This window comes from Xenopus laevis, chromosome 5L, assembly GCF_017654675.1.
Source record: "Xenopus laevis strain J_2021 chromosome 5L, Xenopus_laevis_v10.1, whole genome shotgun sequence".
Taxonomy (NCBI): Eukaryota; Metazoa; Chordata; class Amphibia; order Anura; family Pipidae; genus Xenopus; species Xenopus laevis.
This window is the reverse complement of record NC_054379.1, coordinates 68,187,744-68,214,631: the sequence shown is the minus strand read 5'-3', so window position 1 is coordinate 68,214,631 and position 26,888 is coordinate 68,187,744. Positions and strand designations below refer to the sequence as shown.

Below are 26,888 nucleotides of genomic sequence, written 5' to 3'. Positions count from 1 at the left end.
CTTGCAACAAAAAAGCTTAATTTTTTAAAGAAAATCTGCTAAAATCTCCTTTACTTTGTACAGTACATAACCACACTATAACCAAAAGGCAAGAATCCAACTATTCAGACAATGCTTTCTATATTGGATCACATTAGTTGCAACAACACACTGATGGCATTACAGTGCAGCAAGAAATTTCAAAATAATCAGTCAGAAAGCGGCCCATTTACTAAGAGTCGAAGTGAATTTTTGAATTTAAAAACTTCAAATTTCGAAGTAATTTTTGGGTACTTCGACCATCGAATAGGCCAGTTCGACTTTGATTCAAAGTGAAAATACGTCACAAATTCGACCATTCGAAAATCTAAGTACTGTCTCTTTAAAAAACGTTGACACGTTGCCACCTTAAACCTGCCAAATTGCTATGTTAGCTTATGGGGACCTCCTAGAACCTATATCCAACATTTGGTAAGTTTTTAGTAGTCAAAGTAAAATCGTTTGATCGATTAAATCGTTCGAAGTATGATCGGAGTACGATCGTATGATCGAAGTACGATCGGAGTACGATCATACAATCTTAAAAAATACTTCGACTTTGAATGCTGGACTACCCTATTCAATGGTCGAATTTTGAAGTTTTTTTCACTTCGAAATTCGACCTGATAAATCGGCCCCTAGGTGTCAAATATAGTTATTGCAAATAGGACACCCTGGCACTCAAGGCAAAGGAATACAGGGTTACCCCTTGCTGTTTATTTAATGCAAACGTGCAACGTTTCGGGGCAAGCCCATTTATCAAGCAAATATAGTTATACCATGCAGTTGTTGAAATGTCCGGTCTGAAGTTGATGCATAAACAACGAAAATACAGGGGCCCATTTACTTAGCTCGAGTGAAGAAATAGAGGAAAAAAAAAATCGAATTTCGAATGTTTTTTGGCTACTTCGACCATCGAATGGGCTACTTCGACCTTCGAGTTCGAATCGAATGCTTCGAACTAAAAATCGCTCGACTATTCGACCATTCAATAGTCGAAGTACTGTCTCTTTAAGAAAAAACTTCGACCCCCTAGTTCGCCACCTGAAAAGCTACCGAAGTCAATGTTAGCCTATGGGGAAGGTCCCCAGAGGCTTTGCTAGTTTTTTGTGGTCGAACAAAAATCATTCGATCGATGGATTAAAATAGTTAGATCGAACAGCAAATAGCGCTAAATCCTTCGACTTCGATATTCAAAGTTGAAGGATTTAACTTCAACAGTCGAATATCGAGGGTTAATCGAGGGTTAAATTTGCCCCACACTGTATTATTTTTTACTGTAATTCTTATCAGTCAAATTTAACCAAACTATACTATTTCCTTAAACCAAAATGCCCAACAAAGTGAAAAAAGCATGTTGCATTGATCCAACACAAGAAAATATTTTTCTACACATTGAATAGGGGTAAACATCCCCATAGCATCTAATTAATGGCACAGAGGTGTTTCTGTTGCTCATCTCATGCTTTACTTCATTAATTAGGAATTGGTTATTTTACTGTAGGTAATACAGAATATTGACATTTCATTAAAAATAGCAACAACAAAAATTACAAACTTTACATCAATCAATCTTAAATATAATACTGAAAATGATTTTCCTGGAGTCTATTTTAATGTTTTTTTCCCATAAATTCTTATGTGTTTTATCAATATTTATTTTTATTATTTGGTTATTCTTATTAGCATACCTTCCTGCTTAAAATAATTAACCTGTTTACAAATGACTGTTATTGCAAATACAAGTATTTAACAGCAAAACAGATTTTCCCATCCACAGACATTTTGGAATACCTTTTTTTATTATACTTTTGTTCAATTGGCACTTGGATCATAAAAATAAGGATACTTACAAGAAATCCTACAACCTGTAAGTTACTACACAAAGAAATAAAGACCAGTTAATATTTACAAATACTTTGTGAATTTGAACCAATTCATAGTAGTTAAAATTCGGTATTTTTTTGTAACAGCTTTAAGTTAATTTAGGTTAATTTCATGAAATCTAATTAGCAAGTATATGTAATAATCAAGTTTTAGGTTACTAAAGAATAAAACATGTAGATTCATGTTTGGTAAGTTACTTATCAATTCAACATACAATTTATTTCATGTTTCAGCTGAAGCAAGAACAGAAGAGAAGAAAGAAGGTACACTTGATGCATGGGATGTTAAACAATGCTCATTTGATCAGGATATGGTCCGAGTACTTTATGTTAAATTGTGATTTTGGTTGAAATGTTCCCAATTTGCACTAGTTGTGCCCTAGGATTTTTCCTTATTAAAACCAAAGGAAAGCTAGGATAAAAGTACACTTCAAGTATTAGGGTCACTGATATGAGGCCCACTGTGGTGTATTCAGAGTGAGGGGTGCTACGTTTTTAAAATAAAAGGAGAGGGAAAGAAATGTGCAAGCTGCTTCAAATAATATGGCACATTAAAAGATTACCATACACTTTTTATTTATTTTAAACACTAAAGGCAATTTTTTAAAAAAATTTTTTCCCTTTAAGGCTCATTACCTAGGAAGCAAAATGTCTGCACACGGGAAGTATGTGCCTTTAATTTAAATGAGCAGTGCTTCTGGAATAGTTTGATAAAATTCAGATTAATATAAAGAAATCATGAACCTTCAGATAATTTATAATTTAACACATCATTTCTGCATATTTCATGGCAGTACAGTATGTTTTTTGTCTAAAATGAACTTAAAAATTTAGCATGGTCACTGCATTCATATAACATTCAAAATACTAGTGTATCACATAATGTTTACAGCTTTAACATGATATATTACTGTATATTTTTTTTATTAACAAGTTAATCTAAATAAATACAAAGAGCTACATAAAAAAAAGGTTTTTGAATACTGCAAGCACACAACACTATGCACATAAGGGAGATGACAGGAAGACTCAAAATGACAAGAGACTCTACTTTGATATACATTTAGCAGCTGAATCTAATTGACAATATGGGGGTTATTTACTAAGCTCCGAATACCCGAAATTCCCCGAAATCCGAAAAATGTGTGATTTTTTTTATAAAATCGGACTATTAAAAAAATCACAAATTTTTCGGAATTTATTAAACCCAGAGGGCTAAAAATCCAGAATATAAAAACACGGCATCTCAAACCTGTTGAGGTTGCATAAAAGTCAATGGGAACAGTCCCATTGATTTTTGGTTGTGTCGGGGGTTTCGAGCAATTTCACAATGTTTTCGGAGCTTTCGGGTGAAAATTTTCGGGAAAATGTAATAATAAATAAGCATTAAAAATCCGAGGGGGGTTAGGTCACAGTTTGTAGCAGCCGATATTGAGATAAATTCGGACCTTGATAAATAACCCCCTATGTCTTTTTTCCATTAATATTATCAGAAACTTTTACTTTACTTTATTCTTTACCTTTATTTTCATATGATCTTAATTAGAGAGATTTATCCATTATATAAATAGAAAAATCCTTTTACACACAAATTCTGCTGCATCTGAAAACATTCAAACCAATCAGTGACTGATTGGAAATCTTTCAATTTTATTCAAACTTTGACCAAAGAATCTTCACTAATAATCACCTTACCTTACTATTGTTAGACACATTATTAAAGAAGTATATTCTTTCTACATTGACAATACAAAAACGATATAGTCCATCATAGTTGATAGCTATATTCCTTACTTTTACTGGCTTTTATAACATTGTTGTCAGAAATTGTTTACATTCACAGTCCTCTAACCCTGCCATATTATTTATCAGTCTTGATTATTTGAATTCCCCCTTGATGTTCCCTTTTCCTTTCTGTATCCTTTGTAATGTTAAATCAATAAAGAATAACATAAAATAAAAATGGAGATGTCACTGAATCTATTCAGAAAAGGCAAACAAAGAAAATATACATTTTATAAAAATGTTTGCATCAACTACAGTATTTATCACATAATTCAAATTCAATATTATTATTGTAAATAATAAAAAATGGCTTATGCAATTACCAGTGAAAAACATTCCTATACCAGCCAATCAGAAGTTAGCATTAACAGGGTTTTGTATATAGTTTAAGTATATTACATTTTCTTTTATGGCTTAGACATACAGTAAAATTGTGAGGAGTGAATGTATGTTAAATTATGCTGTATATGTCATATATAATAATAATTGCACTGTATAAATATAAAAATCTAGATATGCATGCTGCAGCACCCTACAATAATGAATACTTTTTGGGGTGCTTAATTTATTGCATACAAGCTAATCATTCATTCTTGGATTAAAGACCAAATTGTAATTTTAGGAATATATTCTGCTACAATTTGAAACTTGTCAAAATTACTAGACAGAGGAAGTGAAAATTCTAAAAGTTGATAGCAAAATATTCTTAAGTGAAAAAATCAAAAAAAATCAGGAAATCTTCAATATTAATTATTACTATAAAGAGACCTTTCCAAGCAGATTATCTGAATTATCACCAGTAATCATAATAATAAGCACATGGACAGATATATGGACTTATTTACAGTGCTGACATAATCCTTGGTCAACATTCATTAGATGAGAATATGGGTTTCAAAAGAGCTCTTAAAAAGTACAATCCATTGTGACCTAACCAAAGGTAAGTTTAGAAGAATTGTGGAGGATGATGTTATTGCCTCTTTTAAAATCAACATAATGGATATCATTCTCATAAAATATGTTTATTTTGTGTGTGTTTATCTTGACCATTGCTTAGTGACCAATCTTTAATGAATACATATGAGTTATCAGGTGTAGTAGGTCCTTCACACTATCAGTTCCTGAAAAATGGAAAACTTGGATAATACAATTACAAGACAGAAAAGAAAGGAGAATGACTACAAATACAAAGATATCCTTATCGTATCCTTGGAGGTGAGTCAGAAAGGCCTTATAAAACAGGGACACCCTACAATGAAGAATGAAGAAATACAACTGACACTGTTTCTGTTATACCATTCAAAAATATTAACATCTTGGACTTGTGTGCTGATATCAGAGAGAGAAGGCTGAAAGACAAATATTTCAGAAATTATTTATAAAATCATCTATTTTGGAAGACAATACAAAAATCATGCAGGAAAAGAACGGTGTAATAAAGAAATTAATTCCAGTCTAATACCCAACAAACTACATGATGGAGATCAAGTTGCATCATCTTCCTCATGGCAGATATTGACTTGTCTACATCACCAAATTTCCTTTGCAATTTTAAGTAACACGTATGTCACCAATTCACCACCTACAACTATTGTCTTATATAACAAATACTGTACTCCAACTTATTTAGCTGTGAAATGTTACATAATTAAAACAATGCTTTTGTGCATGGTTTTAGCATTCTACAAGAGAAAATGCTCCAATTTGACTCATAATAAAGCAAAGGATAATATGATGGAGGAATAATTTTATAAGGAAAATTGAGAAGCTTGGTGTGATCTTGAAATATTTTTCTGAATAATGACCTTAAAGTGAAGTTCAGTTTTAACAAAATGTTATCTACAGGAGCTGGAAATTTAGATGCTTTGCCCGAGTTATGAAACTATTATCTTAAGTAACATTCTTTATGCTGCCTATAAACAATATGCAAATATAGCAAATTTTTTGGAATACATTTTTCAGTTGATGCTACAAAACATTGGAATATTGAAACTTGCATATACATTTCTGGAAATTGAAAGTAAAGTCATATTTTCTTCCAGACTGTATGACCACAATTAAAACAAATTTGTCTGTAGAATGGATTGCTCCTTAACTGAAAGCCTAAGAAACACTGCAGCTGGAAAAAGGGAATGGTTGATTTATGTGTATAATATTTAGTCACAACATTTTGACTTTAAAACTTAGATGTGCAGTGAAATACAATAAAGGTTAATTCATCCCCTGACACAAGTACTTAATCTTAGTTACTTGCTTTATTTTTTAATTTGCAAAATATATGATTTTTTCTTCTCTTCAGTATAGGCTGTCAGTCATTCAATGACTTAGCAAACCATTTAAAATACTTACAACCAATTCTGCATAGATCTCTACAAACTTAAATAAAATGTGATTATAATGGGTTGCAGGATAATTGCTGACGATTATTATAAATACTAAAGAGAACTGTTATTCTATACACCATACTAAAAAAGAAATACTTAAATATAAAAATGGGCAAAACTTGCCTAGGACTGTAACTCATAGCGACCAATCTGAAATTTGCTAATAAATGTATTTGCTAATTAGTTGTTATGGGTTACTAGATCAGCAGCAACTGGTGCACCTTTTATTACACTACACAGTTTACAAAAAGTGCAGATAAACATCCAGCTTTAACACTTACGACTATTATTCTGTTTTTTTTTATCAGTGGCACTGTGGCAAAGCCGACCATATAAACACAGCCTTACATTTTGCCTGAACTTAGGTCTTATTGAATTATTAGCAATGCATATAAGATATCTGCAAAACACTATAATGAATGACAGCTGCCCAGCTCATCAGGCTGTTTAAATGACAGTGCTGTTCAAAAATATGCTGGGTGTTAACATAACCAAAAGCTTGAAACAGTCAGATTCACTGAACATCATTGCTTGGCCACTGTTGTAAAAACAGATTTTTGGATTTGTTTTATTTTTGTATTTTATTGGAAAATTAATATGACTGGGCAACAGTTATGGTTGTGCTCATTGCATTTTGCTGCCTAACCAAATATATTAATATATAAAGTATATTTACAATTTACTTAAACTTTAAAAAAAACTGTCATAACAGATCTCCGTTAGTAAATTAACTTTGATTTATTGTCAGGTGTAAAAGTAAATTCTTTAAAATATTTTTTGTTCTTTTTGGAGAAAACGCATATGCCTGTATATCGAATGCTTCAATGTCCAGTTCATCTTGATTTCATTAAAGTAATTTATTTGTTTTTTTTTTATTGTCAAAAATATATTATTATATTTTAAAATACCACTTTTATTTTTTATTTTTTGGAAAAAATAGATATTTGTGAGTGATACTGGTATGAAAATTAATTAAAATTTCATCATACTGCTAAAGGTGTAAAGTGAGTCACACTGATAAAGATGTTGCAGCATGGTTCTTTTTAAATCTTTTACATTCATGTAAATGCCTATGACTTACATATTGACTAATATGATGTGCAATATGAGTGTAATGTATTCTATCCTGAATAACTCCATGTAATAATGTTTTTTTTTTTTTTTTTTTTTGCAGAAAGAAGCCAACAGCCTGCATTTACTGGTAAACAATTTGTTTAATTCTGTTCTAACAAATGTTTCAGGTTGTAGTAATACACCCATGTATTTTCAGCATGTTAAATGTAATTTTTGTAATACACAGACCTACAGGGGGTAATTTACTAAACCTCGATTTTTTTCTGGACAAAAAAGTTACATTTTTTTGTAGGAAAAAAACTTGAATTTTTCGCTATTTATTATAGCCCAAAGATAATCCAAAATCTGCCATCTCAAGCCTGCCCAGGTCATGCAGAAGTCAATGGCAGATGTCCCTTTTACAGTTTGAAGATATTTGATCTGCTCCGGGTTTCGTCCGATAATCTGAAATATATAGGAGTTTCTGATGAAAAGCCAAAAAACATCAAGCGATTTGTGCGTCAAATCTGAAAAAAAATTGTACGAATCGAGTTTTTGCTAGATTTTTCTTTTTTCTAGACCTGACTTTTGTAGTTATTTTAATGATAATTAGTTAAAATTGATAATAAAAGATAAATTTGAGTTTTAACAAGTAACCCCCTCAGTGTCCTAATATGTAATTCAGGACTAAAAGCTGGAAGGCTTTTTTCTCATAAAAACTCCTCTCATATTATTGAAGAAATCATCCCTTGTCCTTATCATAATAGGTCCTTGGTATAAAATAGACCAAAGAAAACAATAAGTATAAGCATCATCACACAGGCTTGGCACTGGTGATGAATGGTTAGTACCATTGCCTTGCAGTGCTGGGGTCCTGAGTTTGATTCTGTGCTGGATACTAAGTACAGGGGATTTGGCTATTTTCACCAGCTTTGTGTTGGTTTGCTCCAAGCACTCTAGTTTATTACTCTCCAAACATACAGACAGGTTAATAGGTTCCTGATGAAATTTATCCTAGTGTATAAATGTGCTAGGGAGCTTAAGAAAGTTCTACTGCGGCAAGCATGCCAATAAAGGGACTATATATATATATATATATATATATATATATATATATATATATATATATATATATATATATATATATATATATATATATATATATATATATATATATATATATATATATATATATATATATATATATATATATATATATATATATATATATATATATAGAAAAAAATATATACACTGAGCTTATTTTTGTTTCACCACCAGATGGCATATTAGATATGAAAATCTACAAATTTCTGTTATGGTATAGTTTCTCTTTAATGCTGCATTTATTTGAGTATTTGTTTTGTAACATGCAACCGAGATAACATTAAAACATAGTATACATATTTTTTATAATGCTAATGACTACAATAATCCTTTTATAATTAATAAGCACTGAAAAATAGAGAAATCTCTATTTATCAGATTTGCACTTCACATGTAACTATACAATTTGAGCTGTAATTTATTCATGTTCTGTAACGAATATGATTATTTATTATTGTTCTATAATTACTAGGATTATTTAGATGTTCATACATTTATATAAAAACTGGTCAGAAATCTGCTATCAAGTACAGGATTTTAACATTTAGGTGCAGATTTATCAAGGGTCGAATTTCGAAGTGCAAAAAACTTCGAAATTTGACCATCAAATAGGCTAGTTCGACTTTCGAAGTCGAATTGGTAGGATTTTTAAGATCGTATGATCGTACTAAGATCGTAATTCGATCGTACTTTGAATCGAAAGATTCTAACGATTTAATCGTACGATTTCACTTTGACTTCTAAAAACTTAGCCAAATGTTTGCTATATGTTCTAGGACAGGGATCCCCAACCAGTAGCTCGTGAGCAACATGTTGCTCTCCAAACCCTTGGATGTTGCTCCCAGTGGCCTCAAAGCAGGAGCTTATTTTTAATTCCAGGCTTGGAGGCAAGTTTTGGCTGCATTACAACCAGGTGTACTGCCAAACAGAGCCTCAATGTAGGTTGACAATCCACATAGGGGCTACTAAATGGCCAATCACAGCCTGTATTTGGCACTCCAAGAACATTTTTCATGCTAGTGTTGCTCCCCATCTCCTTTAACTTCTGAATGTTGCTCACGGGTTCTAAAGGTTGGGGATCCCTGTTCTAGGAGGTCCCCATAGGCTAACATACTGTAGCAATTCGGCAAGTTTAAGGTGGCGAAGTGTCGAAGTCAAAGTTTTTTAAAGAGACAGCACTTTGATTATCGAATGGTCGAATAATCAAAGCATTTTCACTTCGAAACGAAGTCGAAATCGAATTTGGCTTATTCGATGGTCGAAGTACCCAAAAATTACTTCAAAATTCAAAGTTTTTCAATTCGAATATTCACTTCGAATTCCCTTCGACCCTTAGTAAATGTGCCCCTTACCGTTTTCCCATGAGTATTATAAAAAAAAGCACATCTGAACAAGTTGCTAAGTAATAATAAAGTACTTTTTATGTGGTTATTGTCAACATATGTCAAGATATCCCTTATAACCAATTAAAAATATTATTTTATTGTCTGACTTGCAGCAAATAAAGCAAAGCTGGTAGCTAAGAAATGTTATTTAGAACATCTCATAGTATCACCACATAACTCTAGCTATAACTCATAACTGTGTCAAAATACTGCATAAAATCAGACTTATTTATAATGCTGTGTAATGTTTTTAGGCAACTGCGAATTTCAGTGTAAATGTCCAGTTCAAAAAAAAAAAGATGCAGCAGGTTATGATGCTGAAAATTAATTTTCTGCATCAGCATGTAGATGGCATAAAAATACAAACCTTTATAAATGCAGGAAAGAAAGAGGCATGGAAGAAAATGTGGTGTATAATAAGAGCCAACTAATATGACAATACTTATATCTAAAATGTATCCACAATTAAATAAAATATATCCAAATTAAGGAGGTATTCACTAAGGGCCAGATTTAGCAAAGAGGTGAACTTTCAAATGAAAAAAATTTGAATTTTGAGTTATTTTTTGTGTACTTCGACTCGGGAATAATCCAAATTCAATTTGATTTTGAAAAAAATTTAAAAAATTGAATATCAATATCTATTATGTACTGTCTCTTTAAAAATTCGACCTAGAATTTTCGCAATCTAAAACCTGCCGAATTGCTGTTTTAGCCTATGGGGGACCTCTTAGAACCTATTTGGGTCAATTGGTGGACTTTTTTTTTGGGAAAAACTTTGAATCGAATTCGATCAAATGCGCTATTCCTTCGATTCGTAGGGTTTGAATTCGGCCATATACGGACCTATTCGATCGAAAACGGACATATTCGACCAAAAAAAACTTAGACTTCATTATGGTTGGTGTTTTTGAATTCGAAATTCGACCCTTGATAAATATATGATACATTTTTCCAATTTTTTTATTTAAACAAAATTGACCTAACTCCCATTCACGGAAAAGTCTTGGCAGGATCATGGGATCATTCAAATCGTGCCACTTTTTCAAATTTTACACTTGAATCTTACTACTATTTCAAGTTGTCACCTAAAAACCTTTACTTTTTCAGATTATCATATGAAACCAGCATAGATCAAGATGTCAAGAAACATATTCAAATTTTAAAAGGAACTTCTGCCATTAACTTCTGCATGACTTATGAGTATTATCAGATTCAGATTTTTTTAGCACCTTCAGGGTATAATATATCTATAAAAATCTGAGTTTTTTTCTAAAAATTCAAGTTTTTCCCCTTTAAAAACTCAAATAGAAAAAATTGAGGTTTAATAAACAGGCCCCTAAAAGTCAGTGATAAGAAGCTGGTAAATCAAGTTATTCAAATTTTGTAGAGGCTGTTCTCAGATGTACCCCAGAGGAAGTCAATCATCTTTGGTGAGATGCTTACATTACTGACCATTTAGTCTGATATTTACTGATACATTTCTTCTGGTGTAAGTGCAATATTTTTGCACACTGGGGCAGATTTACTAAAGGGCGAAGTGTCTAACGCTGGTGAAAATTCTCCAGCGTGACATCATTTTGGAACTTCGCAGGGCGCAGGAGTTCCATCTCTACCAAAAGAGACATACGCTAGTGATGATTCGCACGCTATCGCCAGGCGAATTATCACTCTGGTGAGCGGACGTAACTTTGCAAATTCAGGGGGAAAATAACAGACGCTAGCAATCATTCACACTCTAATGACGTTACTTTGCAAATTCACTAAGATGCGGATTTTACTGAACGTTACCTCTTTCGCCAGACTTGCCTTCGCCAGTAGTGATGGGCGAATTTTCACCGTTTCGATTCGACGAAAAATTCGCGAAACATCCGTTTTTTTTACGCCGGCGTCAATTTTGATGCCGGCATCCGTTTTTTCTGACGCCTGGCGAATAAATTTGCCCATAACTATTCGCCAGCTCTGACCTGGCGAAGTGCATTGGAGTGCATAGAACAATCTTCAGTTACTTAGATAATAATTTTTCACTGGAATATCTTCTAAGTCCAAAAAATGCTGGCGTTTTTTTATTTTTTCATAGTGATTGCCAGCAAAACTTACCTTTTATTTTTTCTAACTGGATTTCAGTATAGATTTTCACACATTTGGAACATCAAATGTACAGTGGGCTATATGAACTTAAAAGAGTGTGTCCCTCTTGCTTTCTTTTTTTATGCATACAGTAACTAGTTTTAGCCCTTCAAGAACTTAGAATCTACACTCTTTGGATAAAAGTGCAACAAATCATAGATTACATAGATCATAGCACTTCTGGGTAGAGGAGCAGATAATTGAAATGTTAAGCTATTCCTTTATTCCTCCGTCATCTCCCAGTGTGCTGTCCCAAATGTTAATTGTTTGTTATGTTAAAAAGTATATGTTTAATTGCTTATGATGGTTGGTGTTCTTCACCAATTGCAAATGAGTCCAGCACTTCTGGGCAGAGGAGCAGATAATTGAAATAATAAGCTATTCCTTTATTCCTCCGTCATCTCCCAGTGTGCTGTCCCAAATGTTAATTGTTTGTTATGTTAAAAAGTATATTATAATTGCTTATGCTTACCCATTATTACGCTGTCACCTTGGGCCCGATTTATCAAGGGTCGAATTTCGAATAAAAAAACATTGAAATTCGATGAAAAAAGTTTATTTTTCTGGTGAATAGGCCGTTTCCATTCGAATTTGAATCGTAAGAATCGAAGTAACATCGTATTCAATCAAATTCGATTGAAAGTTTTTTCTAAAAAAAAAGTTACATTTTTCAATTGACTCCAAATAGGTTCTAGGAGGTCCCCCATGGGCTAAAACAGCAATTTGGCAGGTTTTAGATGGAGAATGGTCAATTGGTCAAAATCAAGAGACAGTAGGGAAGGAAGGAAAAATGGGGGTGGACATTTGGTTGGGCGTACTGTTAAAGGACATGTGGGAGGACCACATGTCATTTGTTTAAGATGGTACCATACTGACTGGTAAAATGGGAGAGTTTGAGGTGCTGGTGAGAAAATATGATCTGATTGGTGTGGCCGAAACATGGCTGAATAAGTTGTTTGACTGGGCAGTTAATATCAGTGGCTATACTTTGTTTTGGAGGAACAGAGGTAATAGAAAATGAGGAGGGGTATGTCTGTTAGAGATGTCGCGAACTGTTCGCCGGCGAACTTGTTCGCGCGAACATCGGGTGTTCGCGCTCGCCGGAAGTTCACGAACGTCGCGCGACGTTCGCCATTTTAGGTTCGCCATTGTTGGCGCTTTTTTTTGCCCTCTCACCCCAGACCAGCAGGTACATGGCAGCCAATCAGGAAGCTCTCCCCTGGACCACTCCCCTTCCCTATAAAAACCGAAGCCCTGCAGCGTTTTTTCACTCTGCCTGTGTGTGCTGAAGAGATAGTGTAGGGAGAGAGCTGCTGCCTGTTAGTGATTTCAGGGACAGTTGAAAGTTTGCTGGCTAGTAATCGTTTTGATACTGCTCTGTTATTGGAGGGACAGAAGTCTGCAGGGGTTTGAGGGACATTTAAGCTTAGGTAGCTTTGCTGGCTAGTAATCTACCTTCTACTGCAGTGCTCTGTATGTAGCTGCAGTGGGCAGCTGTCCTGCTTCTGATCTCATCTGCTGACTGCTGCAATAACAGTAGTCCTGGTAAGGACTGCTTTTATTTATTTTTTTGTTGTTTTACTACTACTACTACTACTACTATAAGAGCCCAGTGCTATTAGTCTAGCAGTGTTGGGGAGTGGGACTGGTGTGCTAATCTGCTGCTCCTAGTAGTTCAGCAGCACCAACTTTAATTTTTTTTTTTAATATTCATTTTTTTTTATTTTACTTTTTTTTATTTTACTACCGCTGTAGTAGTGTATAAGTTGACCTTTTAGGCATTATTTGCCCTGTAGGCATTATTTGCACACTGTTTTCTTCAACCCGCCATCTAGCTGTGTGACCTTGTTCACATTCTGTCTAAATATCCATAATATTACCGTCTCCAGAAAAAACACCGGAGTGACTTTTTTCAAGCAGCCATAATATATTTTACGTAATCCGTATCCACCGCTGTAGTAGTGTATACGTTGACCTTGTAGGCATTATTTGCACACTGTTTTCTTCAACCCGCCATCTAGCTGTGTGACCTTGTTCACATTCTGTCTAAATATCCATAATATTACCGTCTCCAGAAAAACACCGGAGTGACTTTTTTCAAGCAGCCATAATATATTTTACGTAATCCGTATCCACCGCTGTAGTAGTGTATACGTTGACCTTGTAGGCATTATTTGCACACTGTTTTCTTCAACCCGCCATCTAGCTGTGTGACCTTGTTCACATTCTGTCTAAATATCCATAATATTACCGTCTCCAGAAAAAAACACCGGAGTGACTTTTTTCAAGCAGCCATAATATATTTTACGTAATCCGTATCCACCGCTGTAGTAGTGTATACGTTGACCTTGTAGGCATTATTTGCACACTGTTTTCTTCAACCCGCCATCTAGCTGTGTGACCTTGTTCACATTCTGTCTAAATATCCATAATATTACCGTCTCCAGAAAAAACACCGGAGTGACTTTTTTCAAGCAGCCATAATATATTTTACGTAATCCGTATCCACCGCTGTAGTAGTGTATACGTTGACCTTGTAGGCATTATTTGCACACTGTTTTCTTCAACCCGCCATCTAGCTGTGTGACCTTGTTCACATTCTGTCTAAATATCCATAATATTACCGTCTCCAGAAAAAACACCGGAGTGACTTTTTTCAAGCAGCCATAATATATTTTACGTAATCCGTATCCACCGCTGTAGTAGTGTATACGTTGACCTTGTAGGCATTATTTGCACACTGTTTTCTTCAACCCGCCATCTAGCTGTGTGACCTTGTTCACATTCTGTCTAAATATCCATAATATTACCGTCTCCAGAAAAAACACCGGAGTGACTTTTTTCAAGCAGCCATAATATATTTTACGTAATCCGTATCCACCGCTGTAGTAGTGTATACGTTGACCTTGTAGGCATTATTTGCACACTGTTTTCTTCAACCCGCCATCTAGCTGTGTGACCTTGTTCACATTCTGTCTAAATATCCATAATATTACCGTCTCTAGAAAACACCGGAGTGACTTTTTTTCAAGCAGCATTCATATATTTTACGTAATCCGTATCCACCGCTGTAGTAGTGTATACGTTGACCTTGTAGGCATTATTTGCACACTGTTTTCTTCAACCCGCCATCTAGCTGTGTGAGCTTGTTCACATTTTGTCTAAATATTGATAATATTATCGTCTCTAGAAAAACCACTTGAGTTACTTTTTTTCAAGCAGCATTCATATATTTTACGTAATCCGTATCCACCGCTGTAGTAGTGTATACGTTGACCTTGTAGGCATTATTTGCACAGTGTTTTCTTCAACCCGCCATCTAGCTGTGTGAGCTTGTTCACATTTTGTCTAAATATTGATAATATTATCGTCTCTAGAAAAACCACTTGAGTTACTTTTTTTCAAGCAGCATTCATATATTTTACGTAATCCGTATCCACCGCTGTAGTAGTGTATACGTTGACCTTGTAGGCATTATTTGCACACTGTTTTCTTCAACCCGCCATCTAGCTGTGTGAGCTTGTTCACATTTTGTCTAAATATTGATAATATTATCGTCTCTAGAAAAACCACTTGAGTTACTTTTTTTCAAGCAGCATTCATATATTTTACGTAATCCGTATCCACCGCTGTAGTAGTGTATACGTTGACCTTGTAGGCATTATTTGCACACTGTTTTCTTCAACCCGCCATCTAGCTGTGTGTATTATCGTTTCCAGAAAAACCAACTGAGTTTTTGTTGTTGTTGTTGTTTTTTTAAAAATAATGCCAGGCAAAGGCAGGCCGCCACGCAGAGGCCGTGCTAGGGGCCGTGCTGCTATGCAATCCTGTGACCCTAGCAAATTGCCCAGTTTTAAAAAGCCAATGACCCTGAACTCCCAAAATGCTGAAGAGGTAGTTGACTGGCTTACACAGCACACCCCATCCTCTACCGTTTCTAACTTTACCACAACATCCTCCTCATCCTCCACTGCTATGGCCACCCCACGTAACACTTCCTCCACCACCGGTGCCCCTTCTTCACTGGGGTCAGAGGAGTTATTTTCCCATGAGTTTCTTGAACTGAGTAATGCACAACCATTATTGCCAGAAGAAGATGAAGGAGATGAGGACCTTACACCAGATTTAATTCTGGCAGAGAACACGATAGAGATGGACATAATGAGTGATGAGGAGGAGGTCCCCGCTGCTGCTTCCTTCTGTGATGTGTCAGAAGAAATTGATGCATCTGAGGAGAATGATGATGAGGAGATTGATGTTTTGTGGGTGCCTAGTAGAAGAGAGCAAGAGGAGGGTAGTTCAGATGGAGAGACGGAGAGTCAGAGAGGCAGTAGGAGAATAAGACTTAGAAGAAGCAGGGAGGACAGCCCGCAGGGATCAGTAGGGCAACAACATGTATCGGCACCTGTGTTCAGCCGGCCAACGCACCCGCCATTGCCGCCAATACCGCCAACTCCGCCAACTTCTACTGTTACCGCCAGATCGCACACTTCCAAAAAGTCAGCAGTGTGGGATTTTTTTAATGTGTGTGCCTCTGACAAAAGCATTGTAATTTGCAATGAGTGCAGTCAGAAACTGAGCCTTGGTAAGCCCAACAGCCACATAGGTACAACTTCTATGCGAAGGCACATGAGCGGCAAGCACAAAGCACTTTGGGAGCAACACCTCAAAGGCAACAGGCAAACTAAAAGCCACACTCCTTCTGGTCCAGCATCTTACTGCTCTACCTCTGCTCTCCTTGACCCGTCTGAACCACCCTCCACTCCGCCTTCCACCTTGACCACCTGTTCCCATTCCCAGTCATCTGCCACCAGCCAAGTTTCTGTGAAGGCCATGTTTGAGCGTAAGAAGCCAATGTCTGACTGTCACCCCCTTGCCCGGCGTCTGACAGCTGGCTTGTCTGCACTCTTAGCCCGCCAGCTTTTACCATACCAGCTGGTGGACTCTGAGGCCTTCCGCAAATTTGTAGCAATTGGGACACCGCAGTGGAAGGTACCCAGCCGCAATTTTTTTTCTAAAAAGGGAATACCACACCTGTACCAACATGTGCAGAGCCAAGTTACCGCATCTCTGTCACTTAGTGTTGGGCCAAAGGTCCATATGACTACTGACGCATGGTCCTCCAAGCATGGTCAGGGCAGGTATGTCACCTACACTGCCCACTGGGTGAACTTGGTAATGGCTGGGAAGAAGGGAATGGGTAGCTCAACAACAACAGTGGAGTTGGTGTCACCGCCACGGATTGCACGCGGTTCTGCCACCACCTCTACTCCTCCATCACTCTCTACCTCGTCTTCTTCTTCTTCTTACTCTGCTGCTGGGTCCTCCTTCTCCTCCTCCACACCTGTGCACCCCCAGCTCCCCCTAGGCTATTCGACGTGCCAGGTACGCCGTTGTCATGCTGTCTTGGGGATGACGTGCCTGGAAAGCAAAAACCATACCGGATCTGTACTCCTGTCATCTCTGCAGTCACAGGCCGATCGGTGGCTGACCCCACACCAACTGCAGATCGGAAAAGTGGTGTGTGACAATGGAAGCAATCTGTTGGCAGCGTTGAGACTAGGCAATTTAACACATGTGCCCTGCATGGCACATGTGTTAAATTTAATAGTCCAACGTTTTGTCTCCAAGTACCCAGGATTCCAGGACGTTCTCACCCAGTCCAGAAAGGTGTCGGCCCATTTCAGACGTTCCTACACAGCCATGGCACGCCTTGCTGACATTCAGCAGCGCTACAACATGCCAGTCAGGCGTTTGATTTCTGACAGCCAGACTCGCTGGAATTCAACGCTCCTTATGTTGGAACGTCTGCTGCAACAACAAAGGGCCGTCAACGAGTACCTTTTTGAACTGGGTGGTAGGACTGGATCTGCACAGCTGGGGATTTTTTTCCCCCGTTACTGGGTGCTTATGCGCGATGCCTGCAGGCTCATGCGACCTTTTGAAGAGGTGACAAATATGGTCAGTCGCACCGAAGGCACCATCAGCGACCTAATACCCTTCGCTTTCTTCCTGGAGCGTGCCGTGCGACGAGTGACAGATGAGGCTGTAGACCAGCGTGACGAGGAGCTGGAAGCGCACGATTTCTGGTCGGAATCACCAGAACGAACCCAGGCACCTGCTGCAACGCAGGGAGAGGTGCCAGAAGTGGAGTCAGAGGAGGAAGGTGGCTTTGTGGAGGAGGAGGAGGAGGACCAACAGGAGCAGGCTTCCCAGGGGGCTAGTGGTGACCTTTTGGGGACCCCTGGTCTTGTACGTGGCTGGGGGGAGGAGACCGTGGATGATGCAGTCCTTGATAATGAGGAAGCGGAGATGGATAGCTCTGCATCCAACCTTGTGAGAATGGGGTCTTTCATGCTGTCATGCCTGTTGAAGGACCCCCGTATCAAGAGGCTTAAGGAGAAGGACCTGTACTGGGTCGCAACGCTACTAGACCCTCGGTACAAGCATAAAGTGTCAGAAATGTTACCAACATACCACAAGTCCGAAAAGATGCGGCATTTACAAACCAGCCTGCAAAACATGTTGTACAATGCTTTTAAGGGTGATGTCACTTCAGGAACTCATCAACATTCCAGGGGCAGAGGTGCCAGTAATCCTGCCACGAGCACACCTGCAAGGACAAAGCCCTTTGGCCAGTCTGTAACGTCAGACATGCAAATGTTTTTCTGTCCAAGGCAGCGCCACAACCCTTCTGGATCCACCCTCAAAGAACGCCTCGACCGGCAGGTAGCGGACTACCTGGCATTAACTGCGCAGGCTTGATCTGTGGCCAGAGCTGTCACAATTTGCCATGAACCTCTTGTCTTGCCCAGCCTCAAGTGTGCTCTCAGAAAGGACCTTCAGTGCAGCAGGAGGGATTGTAACTGAGAAGAGAACTCGCCTAGGTCACAAAAGTGTCGATTACCTGACCTTTATTAAAATGAATGAGGGGTGGATCTCGGAGGGTTACTGCACGCCGGAAGACTTGTTCTGACTTCTATGCAGCTGTCCTTCTCTTCAAGCCTCATGACTCCACACACAGCTGTCCTTTAGCGTCCTCCTCCTCCCTCCGCCACCGTTACAAACTAGGGTGCAAACCCTACTGGTTTAATTTTTTCTGGCCTCTGTGCTTCAGTGGCTGCAACCAAAAAAACTGGGCAAACAATGTCTACAAGGTCAACGTATGGCAAAAAATTACTATTTTCAGCATTTATATGGCATATTTTTTCTGGCAACTGTGCTTCAGTGGCTGCGTCCAAAAAAATGCATATTTTCTGCATTTATATGGCATAATTTTTCTGGCCTCTGTGCTTCAGTGGCTGCGACCAAAAAAATGCATATTTTCTGCATTTATATGGCATAATTTTTCTGGCCTCTGTGCTTCAGTGGCTGCAACCAAAAAAATTTATATTTTCTGCATTTATATGGCATAATTTTTCTGTCAACTGTGCTTCAGTGGCTGCGACCAAAAAAATGCATATTTTCTGCATTTATATGGCATAATTTTTCTGGCCTCTGTGCTTCAGTGGCTGCAACCAAAAAAATTTATATTTTCAGCATTTATATGGCATAATTTTTCTGTCAACTGTGCTTCAGTGGCTGCGACCAAAAAAATGCATATTTTCTGCATTTATATGGCATAATTTTTCTGGCCTCTGTGCTTCAGTGGCTGCAACCAAAAAAATTTATATTTTCAGCATTTATATGGCATAATTTTTCTGTCAACTGTGCTTCAGTGGCTGCGACCAAAAAAATGCATATTTTCTGCATTTATATGGCATAATTTTTCTGGCCTCTGTGCTTCAGTGGCTGCAACCAAAAAAATTTATATTTTCAGCATTTATATGGCATAATTTTTCTGTCAACTGTGCTTCAGTGGCTGCGACCAAAAAAATGCATATTTTCTGCATTTATATGGCATAATTTTTCTGGCCTCTGTGCTTCAGTGGCTGCAACCAAAAAAATTTATATTTTCAGCATTTATATGGCATAATTTTTCTGGCAACTGTGCTTCAGTGGCTGCGTCCAAAAAAACTGGGCAAACAATGTCTACAAGGTCAACGTATGGCGAAAAATTACTATTTTCAGCATTTATATGGCATATTTTTTCTGGAAACTGTGCTTCAGTGGCTGCGTCCAAAAAAACTGGGCAAACAATGCCTACAAGGTCAACGTATGGCAGTTGTTTAAAGAGAACAGTAGATTACTAGCCAGCAAAGCTACCTAAGCTAAAATGTCCCTCAAATCCCTGCAGACTTCTGTCCCTCCAATACAGAGCAGTATCAAGCAGATTACTAGCCAGCAAGCTTACTATCATCTGTCCCTGAAATCACTAACAGCTCTCCCCCTACACTATCTCTTCCAAGCACACACAGGCAGATTTTTCAGATACATTTTTGCCCTTGATCCCCCTCTGGCATGCCACTGTCCAGGTCGTTGCACCCTTTAAACAACTTTAAAATCATTTTTCTGGCCAGAAATGTCTTTTCTAGATGTTAAAGTTCGCCTTCCCATTGAAGTCTATGGGGTTCGCGAACCGTTCGCGAACCGCTCGCATTTTTGCGCAAGTTCGCGAATATGTTCGCGAACTTTTTTTCCGACGTTCGCTACATCCCTAATGTCTGTTTGTTAGGCAGGATTTAAAAGCTAATATAAAGAAGGAGGTTATGTTAGAAAATGATGGGTGGTATTCTTCACCAATTGCAAATGAGTCCAGGGGTATGCTATAGACCCCCTAATGTAAGTGAGGAGGAGGAGGCTGAGCTCCTGATGCAAATTGAAAAGGCTGCTAGTTTGGTTAAAGTAATGATAATAGGGGATTTTAATTACCCAGATATTGACTGGAGCAACGGTACTGGCAGATCAGTTAAATGGAACAAGTTTATAAACTTGTTGCATGACAATTTTATGGCACAGGTTGTTGAGGAGCCAACCAGGAAAAATGCGATTCTGGATCTAGTGATCTCAAATGACCCAGAACTTATAGCAAATGGGCAAGTCATTGAACCCCTGGGTAATAGTGACCATACTGTTATATAATTATATGTCTTGTGAAAAAAACAAATATACACTGGGGCAACAAAATCAATGAATTTCAGAAAAGCTAATTTTAGTGCCTTGATGGCTGCCCTTCAGAACATTGATTTGGGCATTAAGTTTTCAGCTAAAAAACAGAACAGAAATGGTTGTCATTTAAAATGATATTAAATCATTACTGTTCTCAGTTTATTCCCTTAAGGAGTAAATGTAGAAGCTCTAAAATCACCCTATGTGGCTTAATATAGAAGTTAATAGGAAAGAAGAGAAATACATTTAAAAACTACAAGTCTGTTGGGACAGAAGCTGCATTTAGTGAATATAAACACTATAATAAATGTCGTAAAACAGCATCCAGAAGGAAAAGAAAGTAAATGAAGAGTGCATTTCGAAGGAGGCTAAGACTAACCCCAAAAATTAAATATATAATAGTAAAAAGATGCAGGTTGAGACTGTTGCTCCATTAAATAATGGTAACAGTATGGATGTAACAGATACAGAAGGCAAATGTGCTAAATCAGTTATTTTCCCCAGTGTATACAATAGAGGAGTCTGAGTTCCAGGCTCACTTCATAGCTGCACTGTTGGCTCAGCTCAATCTAGACAGTGGCTGACTCAGATTCATAAAGCTTTAATAAAAATAAAAGTAAAAAAGGCTCCAGGGCTCCTGATGGCATACACCCCTGGGTTCTAAGAGAGCTTAGTTCAGTTTTAGACCAGCCCCTATTTCTGATTTTCTAAGATTCGCTTTCATCTGGTATGGTACCTATGGATTGGAGAAAAGATGATGTCATTCCAGTATTTAAAAAGGGATTACGAACTCAGCCTGGCAATTATAGGCCCAGGGCCGGCTTTAGGCCTATTGGACCAATTGGGCCCAATAGGGCCCCGCACCTCTGGGGGCCCCGCACCACAGGGCAGCACAGGGCCTGCCCCCAATCCAACCAAGCCTGCTCCCAAGCTGAATCGGCCCAGCCTGCCCCAAACTAATTGGCCCAGTCCACTCTCCTATTTCCTCCCTCTCTCTCTTACCCTGTGTGACCCTATTATGTGCCCCTATTTCATCCCTCTCACTCTCTTACCTTGTCTGCCCCTTTCCTTTCTATTTTGTGCCTGTATGCTCTTATTTTCCTAAATACTTGGTGTGTCAGTAGCCAGCAACACTTTGTCTAGGGGCCCCGCCAACATATTCCCAATTGGGCCCCACATTTGATAGGATCAGCCCTGTATAGGCCAGTAAATTTGTGGTGGGCAAAATATTTGAAGGCTTGTTAGGAGAAGGAGAAGGAAAGGCTAAAATGAAGTAAGCTTTATCAGAAAGGTCTATATAAATACACCAGTAAACCTCAGAGTAATGCTGCTCTGAGTCCTCTGTCAAAAGAAACACCACATTTCTTTCCTTATATTGTGTACACATGGGCTTCTGTATCAGACTTCCTGTTTTCAGCTGAAACCTCCAGGGCAGGGCTTGAGCATGCTCAGTTTGCTCCTCTCCCCCTCCCTCCTCCCATCCCTGCCGTAATCTGAGCTCAGAGCTGTAAATTAGCAGGGAGAGACTCAGGCAGGAAGTGATGTCACACCAAGGTTATATGGCAGCTGCTATCCTAAACAAATAGAGACAGTGTCTAGAGCTGTTTACTCAGGTATGGTAAAGCATTCTGCAGAATAAATATAGCATTCTGGCTTGCTCTATTGTGGCTAATATGTTGGCAATGAACTGTCTTGGAGCTTTCCTTCTCCTTTAAGGGATCACATTCAAAATGTGTCCTAATGAATGGCATTATGAGCAGCAATCAGCATTGCTTTATGAAGGATAGGTCATGTCAGGCAAATCTGATGAGTGTTTGATACAGTGCCTCACAAACGACTGCTTTCTACACTAACGTCTGTTGGGCTTAATAAAGTCGTTTGCACATGGATAGGAAACTAGCTACATGGTCGGGTACAAAGGGTGGTTGTCAATGGTACATTCTCTGCTTGGAGTAAGGTTCTTAGTGGGGTCCCTCAGGGCTCGGTATTGGGTACACTTTTATTTAACTTGTTCATTTATGACTTAAAGGAGGGTATTGTAAGTAATGTATCAGTGTTTGCAGATGACACAAAACTATCCAGCCCAATTAATTTCATCCAGAATGTGGCATCCTTGCAACAGGATCTTGACAAACTGGTAATCTGGGCAGCTAAGTGGCAAATGAGATTCAATGTTGAAAAATGTAGTCACGCACCTGGGATGTAAAAATATCCAAGCCACTTATACCCTTAATGGGACTTCACTAGGCAAATCCATTATGGAAAAGGACGTTGGAGTCCTTGTAGATGATAAACTTGGCTGTTCCAAGCAATGCCAGTCAGCAGCATCAAGTGCAAATAAGGTCTTGAGCTGTATTAAAAGGGGCATACAGTCACGGGAGGAGGAGGTCATTCACTGGTAAGGCCCCGTCTAGAATATGCTGTACAGTTTTGGTCTCCATCACTCAAACAGGACATTATTGTATTAGAGAGGGTACAGAGGGTACAGGGCAACTAAGCTGGTAAAAGGTATGGGAAATCTTAGCTATGAGGAAAGACTGGCCAAATTGGGGATGTTCGTGCTGGAGAAGAGGCGCTTAAGGGGTGATATGATAACTATGTATAAATTTTTAAGGGGATCATATAATAATCTCTCTAATGCTTTATTTACCAGAAGGTCTTCCAGCTGACACAAGGTCATCCATTCCGATTAGAAGAAAAGAGGTTCTGCCTAAATATTCGGAAGGGGTTTTTACAGTGAGAATGTAACTAGAATTCTTTCCCTGAACCAGTTGTACTGGTTTATACATTAGATAGATAGAAGGGATTGGATGGCTTTTTAGAAAGTAAGGGAATACAGTGTTATGGAAGATAGCTCATAGTACAAGTTTATCCAGGGACTAGGGCGATTGCCATTTTGGAGTCAGGAAGGAATTTTTTTCCCCCTCTGAGGCAAATTGGAGAGGCTTTAGATGGTTTTTTTTTGCCTTCCTCTGGATCAACTGGCAGTTAGGCAGGTTAAAAATAGTTAAAAGGTTGAACTTGATGGACATGTGTCTTTTTTCAACCTAACTTACTATGTTACTATGTTACCATGTAAATTTAGATATTTGAATTTTTAATTTTTTTTCAAATTCGGACTATTCCCTGGTCGTAGTACACAAAATATATCTTGAAATTCAATTTTTTTTAAAATCAGAATTCTGACTTCGACCCTTGATAAATCTGTCCCCTAGTGACCAACGCTAAATGGCAGGCTGTCTATTTCCCTTTTTGTAAAACTCTCCTATTCCCTTTCCTCATGTGTGATGTCAGTTCCTCCCATCATCCTTTGTGTTCTTGCCTTCCATAAGTGAGGAGCTACTCTGAGGTTAGGAAAATAAATGTTATTTTTGACCTGCAGCATTTGTACATCCACTCCTATATTTGTCCATCCACCCCAAATTAAGCAGCTTTGTGGATTCCAAGTGTCTGGTGAGTTCAGCTATATGGCAAAGATTGCCCTCATTGGTTGTTACCAGCTCCATACAGGCCGTGCAGGGAGGTCTCATGGGGAAATCAGCCATCATCACAGCAATTGGAGTCAGAATACCCAGCCCCGAGGCAACATGCACAGGTGGGGATCAAGTGGTGTCTGCGGGTTAATGGCCAAATTTAGCTGGATTCGTAATCATATATGAGAGAAAGCCATGGTACATATTGGCCCTTCATGCTGACTATGCATAGCTTCTTTCATTTCATTGTCAAATCAGTTACAGTAAATAACTTGCAAAGCACTGGTATACTTCAAAAACCATTAAAATACACATGAACTGCACCAATTCCCAAAAGAACCTTGTAAAGATTTGTATAACTCAGGGAGAGTGTTTTAAGATGATTTAGATAATTAAATAGAACAGTAAATAAAGAGCAGTAAAGAAACATTTCACTGCCAGATCCCCTGAAGCTTAGTATTTCTGTAACACCAATCTTATTAAAATGCCATATCATAATATTGTATAACCCATTTCCTGATACAATTTTACAGGCTATTATTACAGGTCTGATTTTAGTGTTATTAGAAACCATGTTTAAAGGAGAAGGAAATCTCCCCCCCCACCCCTTCTCTGCTGTAATCTGAGCCCAGAGCTACACATGAGCAGGGAGAGGCAGGAAGTGATTTCAAACCAAACTAATACTGCAGCTGCTATCCTAAACAAACAGAGAGCTTCTAGAGCTTTTTATGGTAAAACATTCTACAGAATAAATATAACATTCTAGCTTTCACTATAGCAGCTAATGGCACTAAAATGCCTCCATAACGTTCCTTCTCTTTTAAAACCTATTTCTCTAAAACAATGAATGCCATGAAAGTTAATAAAAGATCCAAATATAAAAAGTACAAACATAAAAAGGTGCTGAATAATCAGAAAAAAATAAGAATATCTCTAAAACCTCTACAAATTCAAGTTTTTCAGACAATTACAAGTTAAAAAATCTGAAAACCTCTAAAGTTTGAATGGTTAAAAAAAAAGTAACAATAGGATCAGCGCACCTCCAGTTGACTACTATCAGACCTTGCTTGCTTTTACTTGTTGAAGTTTTGTATGAAAGTATGTTGGAGTTTTTATGGTTTTTATACTTAATAAATCTTGAATTTTTAAGGGCAAATGTAATAAATTTCACAAAGAAACAAATGTCATGGTCTCTGCAAAGTGAAACCTCAATTTTACATCCTCTAATTTTAAGTTTTCCCTCATTTTACATCATTTTTTTGTGGCACCATCTATATATTATGCATAATTCTATGCATGATTTTACATTTTCCCAGCTTTTACTTTTTTTCTGGTCCCCTGAAAAAAGTAAAATGGTGGTTCAAATGTAATACATTATGAAAGTTTGAAGACTGTTATACAGTCACATAAGGATTTACTTATACAGGGCCTGGCCCAAAGTGCATACACCAGGGCATTGCCCAAGATGGAAGTCCAATGACACTCAGAGCTCTTACACTTACACCTATGACAATGGTCAATGAGCCCTATAGACTTTCTTCACTGCATAACTATAAAGTATACAACAGAAACTCTCACTGAGTAATTACTGTGGTGTCCTATGGATGTGCATCTGGGGTGAAAACAAATGCAATAAAAACATCTACTTGACTTCAACACATTTGGAGTGAAAAACCTCAAGGAAAAACAACCATTGACTTTAATGCACTTGGCATAAAAAATCACTCCAATGTATTTGGGATGAAAACAAATGCATGAGAAAAAAAACACCATTTGACTTCACTAGTGTCAATATTTGCTGTAAAAAAACATCAAACAGGAGATATAGACACCTAGGAAATCTGGTGACAAATTGAAATCATGAACCCGTCAGCTGGCAGATTGTAAAAAAGAAAAACCCTTACCTACAGTTAGGGTTACACAAGGTAATGCCAAGTTTAATTTGCTAGATAAAAAAATTGACTGAATGATAACCAGATATGTGTATTATACACATCATATACACAACATCTTGTTCAGTTTTATGTAAATTGAGAGTTTGGTAAGTGATAATAACCTTTAGAATCCTGTCTGAATCAAACTGTACTAACATTTGGCAGAAATGACAGTTCTTCAAGGTGTTCTCTGGAGATAATATGTACACTTCAAGGTTATTTTTGAGGACAACATTTGGTTTTTGGAAAATCATTTCTGAAGTTTTATATTTATTTTCTTTACAAGATAAATATTTTACATAAATATATTTTAAATATATTTTTACTTTAGTATTATTTTTGCAAGTTGTGAAGTAATATAAAATATAAATAAAGAAGGAAGCATAAATGATGAATGATTAATTGTTTTATTTTTTCTACTAATGCGAATCTTACATTTAAATTTGATACTTTGACTCCTCTAAAAGATACATTCAGGATTTTGTTTTGCTTTTTTTTTTTTAAACTGTATTGCAAAATAAGCAATTTTCTATTTATAGTAAAAGTCTATTGTGTCACATTTAGGGGGTTATTTATTAAGGGTTGAGTTGTGTTTTCCATGAAAACTAAAGTTTTCAAGGGTTTTTTTGGGTCAAAAATCTAAATTTTGGGTTTAAAAAAAACTTGAATTTTTTGAGATTCATTA

The 26,888-nt window shown here is 37.4% G+C and overlaps 1 protein-coding gene across 50 annotated transcripts in view; it reads left to right on the top strand.

Moving 5' to 3' along the window:
- trdn.L (triadin L homeolog) overlaps nt 1-26,888 on the top strand; it is a 374,840-nt gene that overhangs the window by 173,466 nt on the left and 174,486 nt on the right. For all 50 annotated transcript variants that reach the window (XM_041562894.1, XM_041562885.1, XM_041562883.1 and 47 more), the window contains 2 exons: nt 2,139-2,168; nt 7,248-7,274. In XM_041562894.1, coding sequence (XP_041418828.1) covers nt 2,139-2,168; nt 7,248-7,274 — 57 coding nt within the window. The remainder of the gene's footprint in view (nt 1-2,138; nt 2,169-7,247; nt 7,275-26,888) is intronic.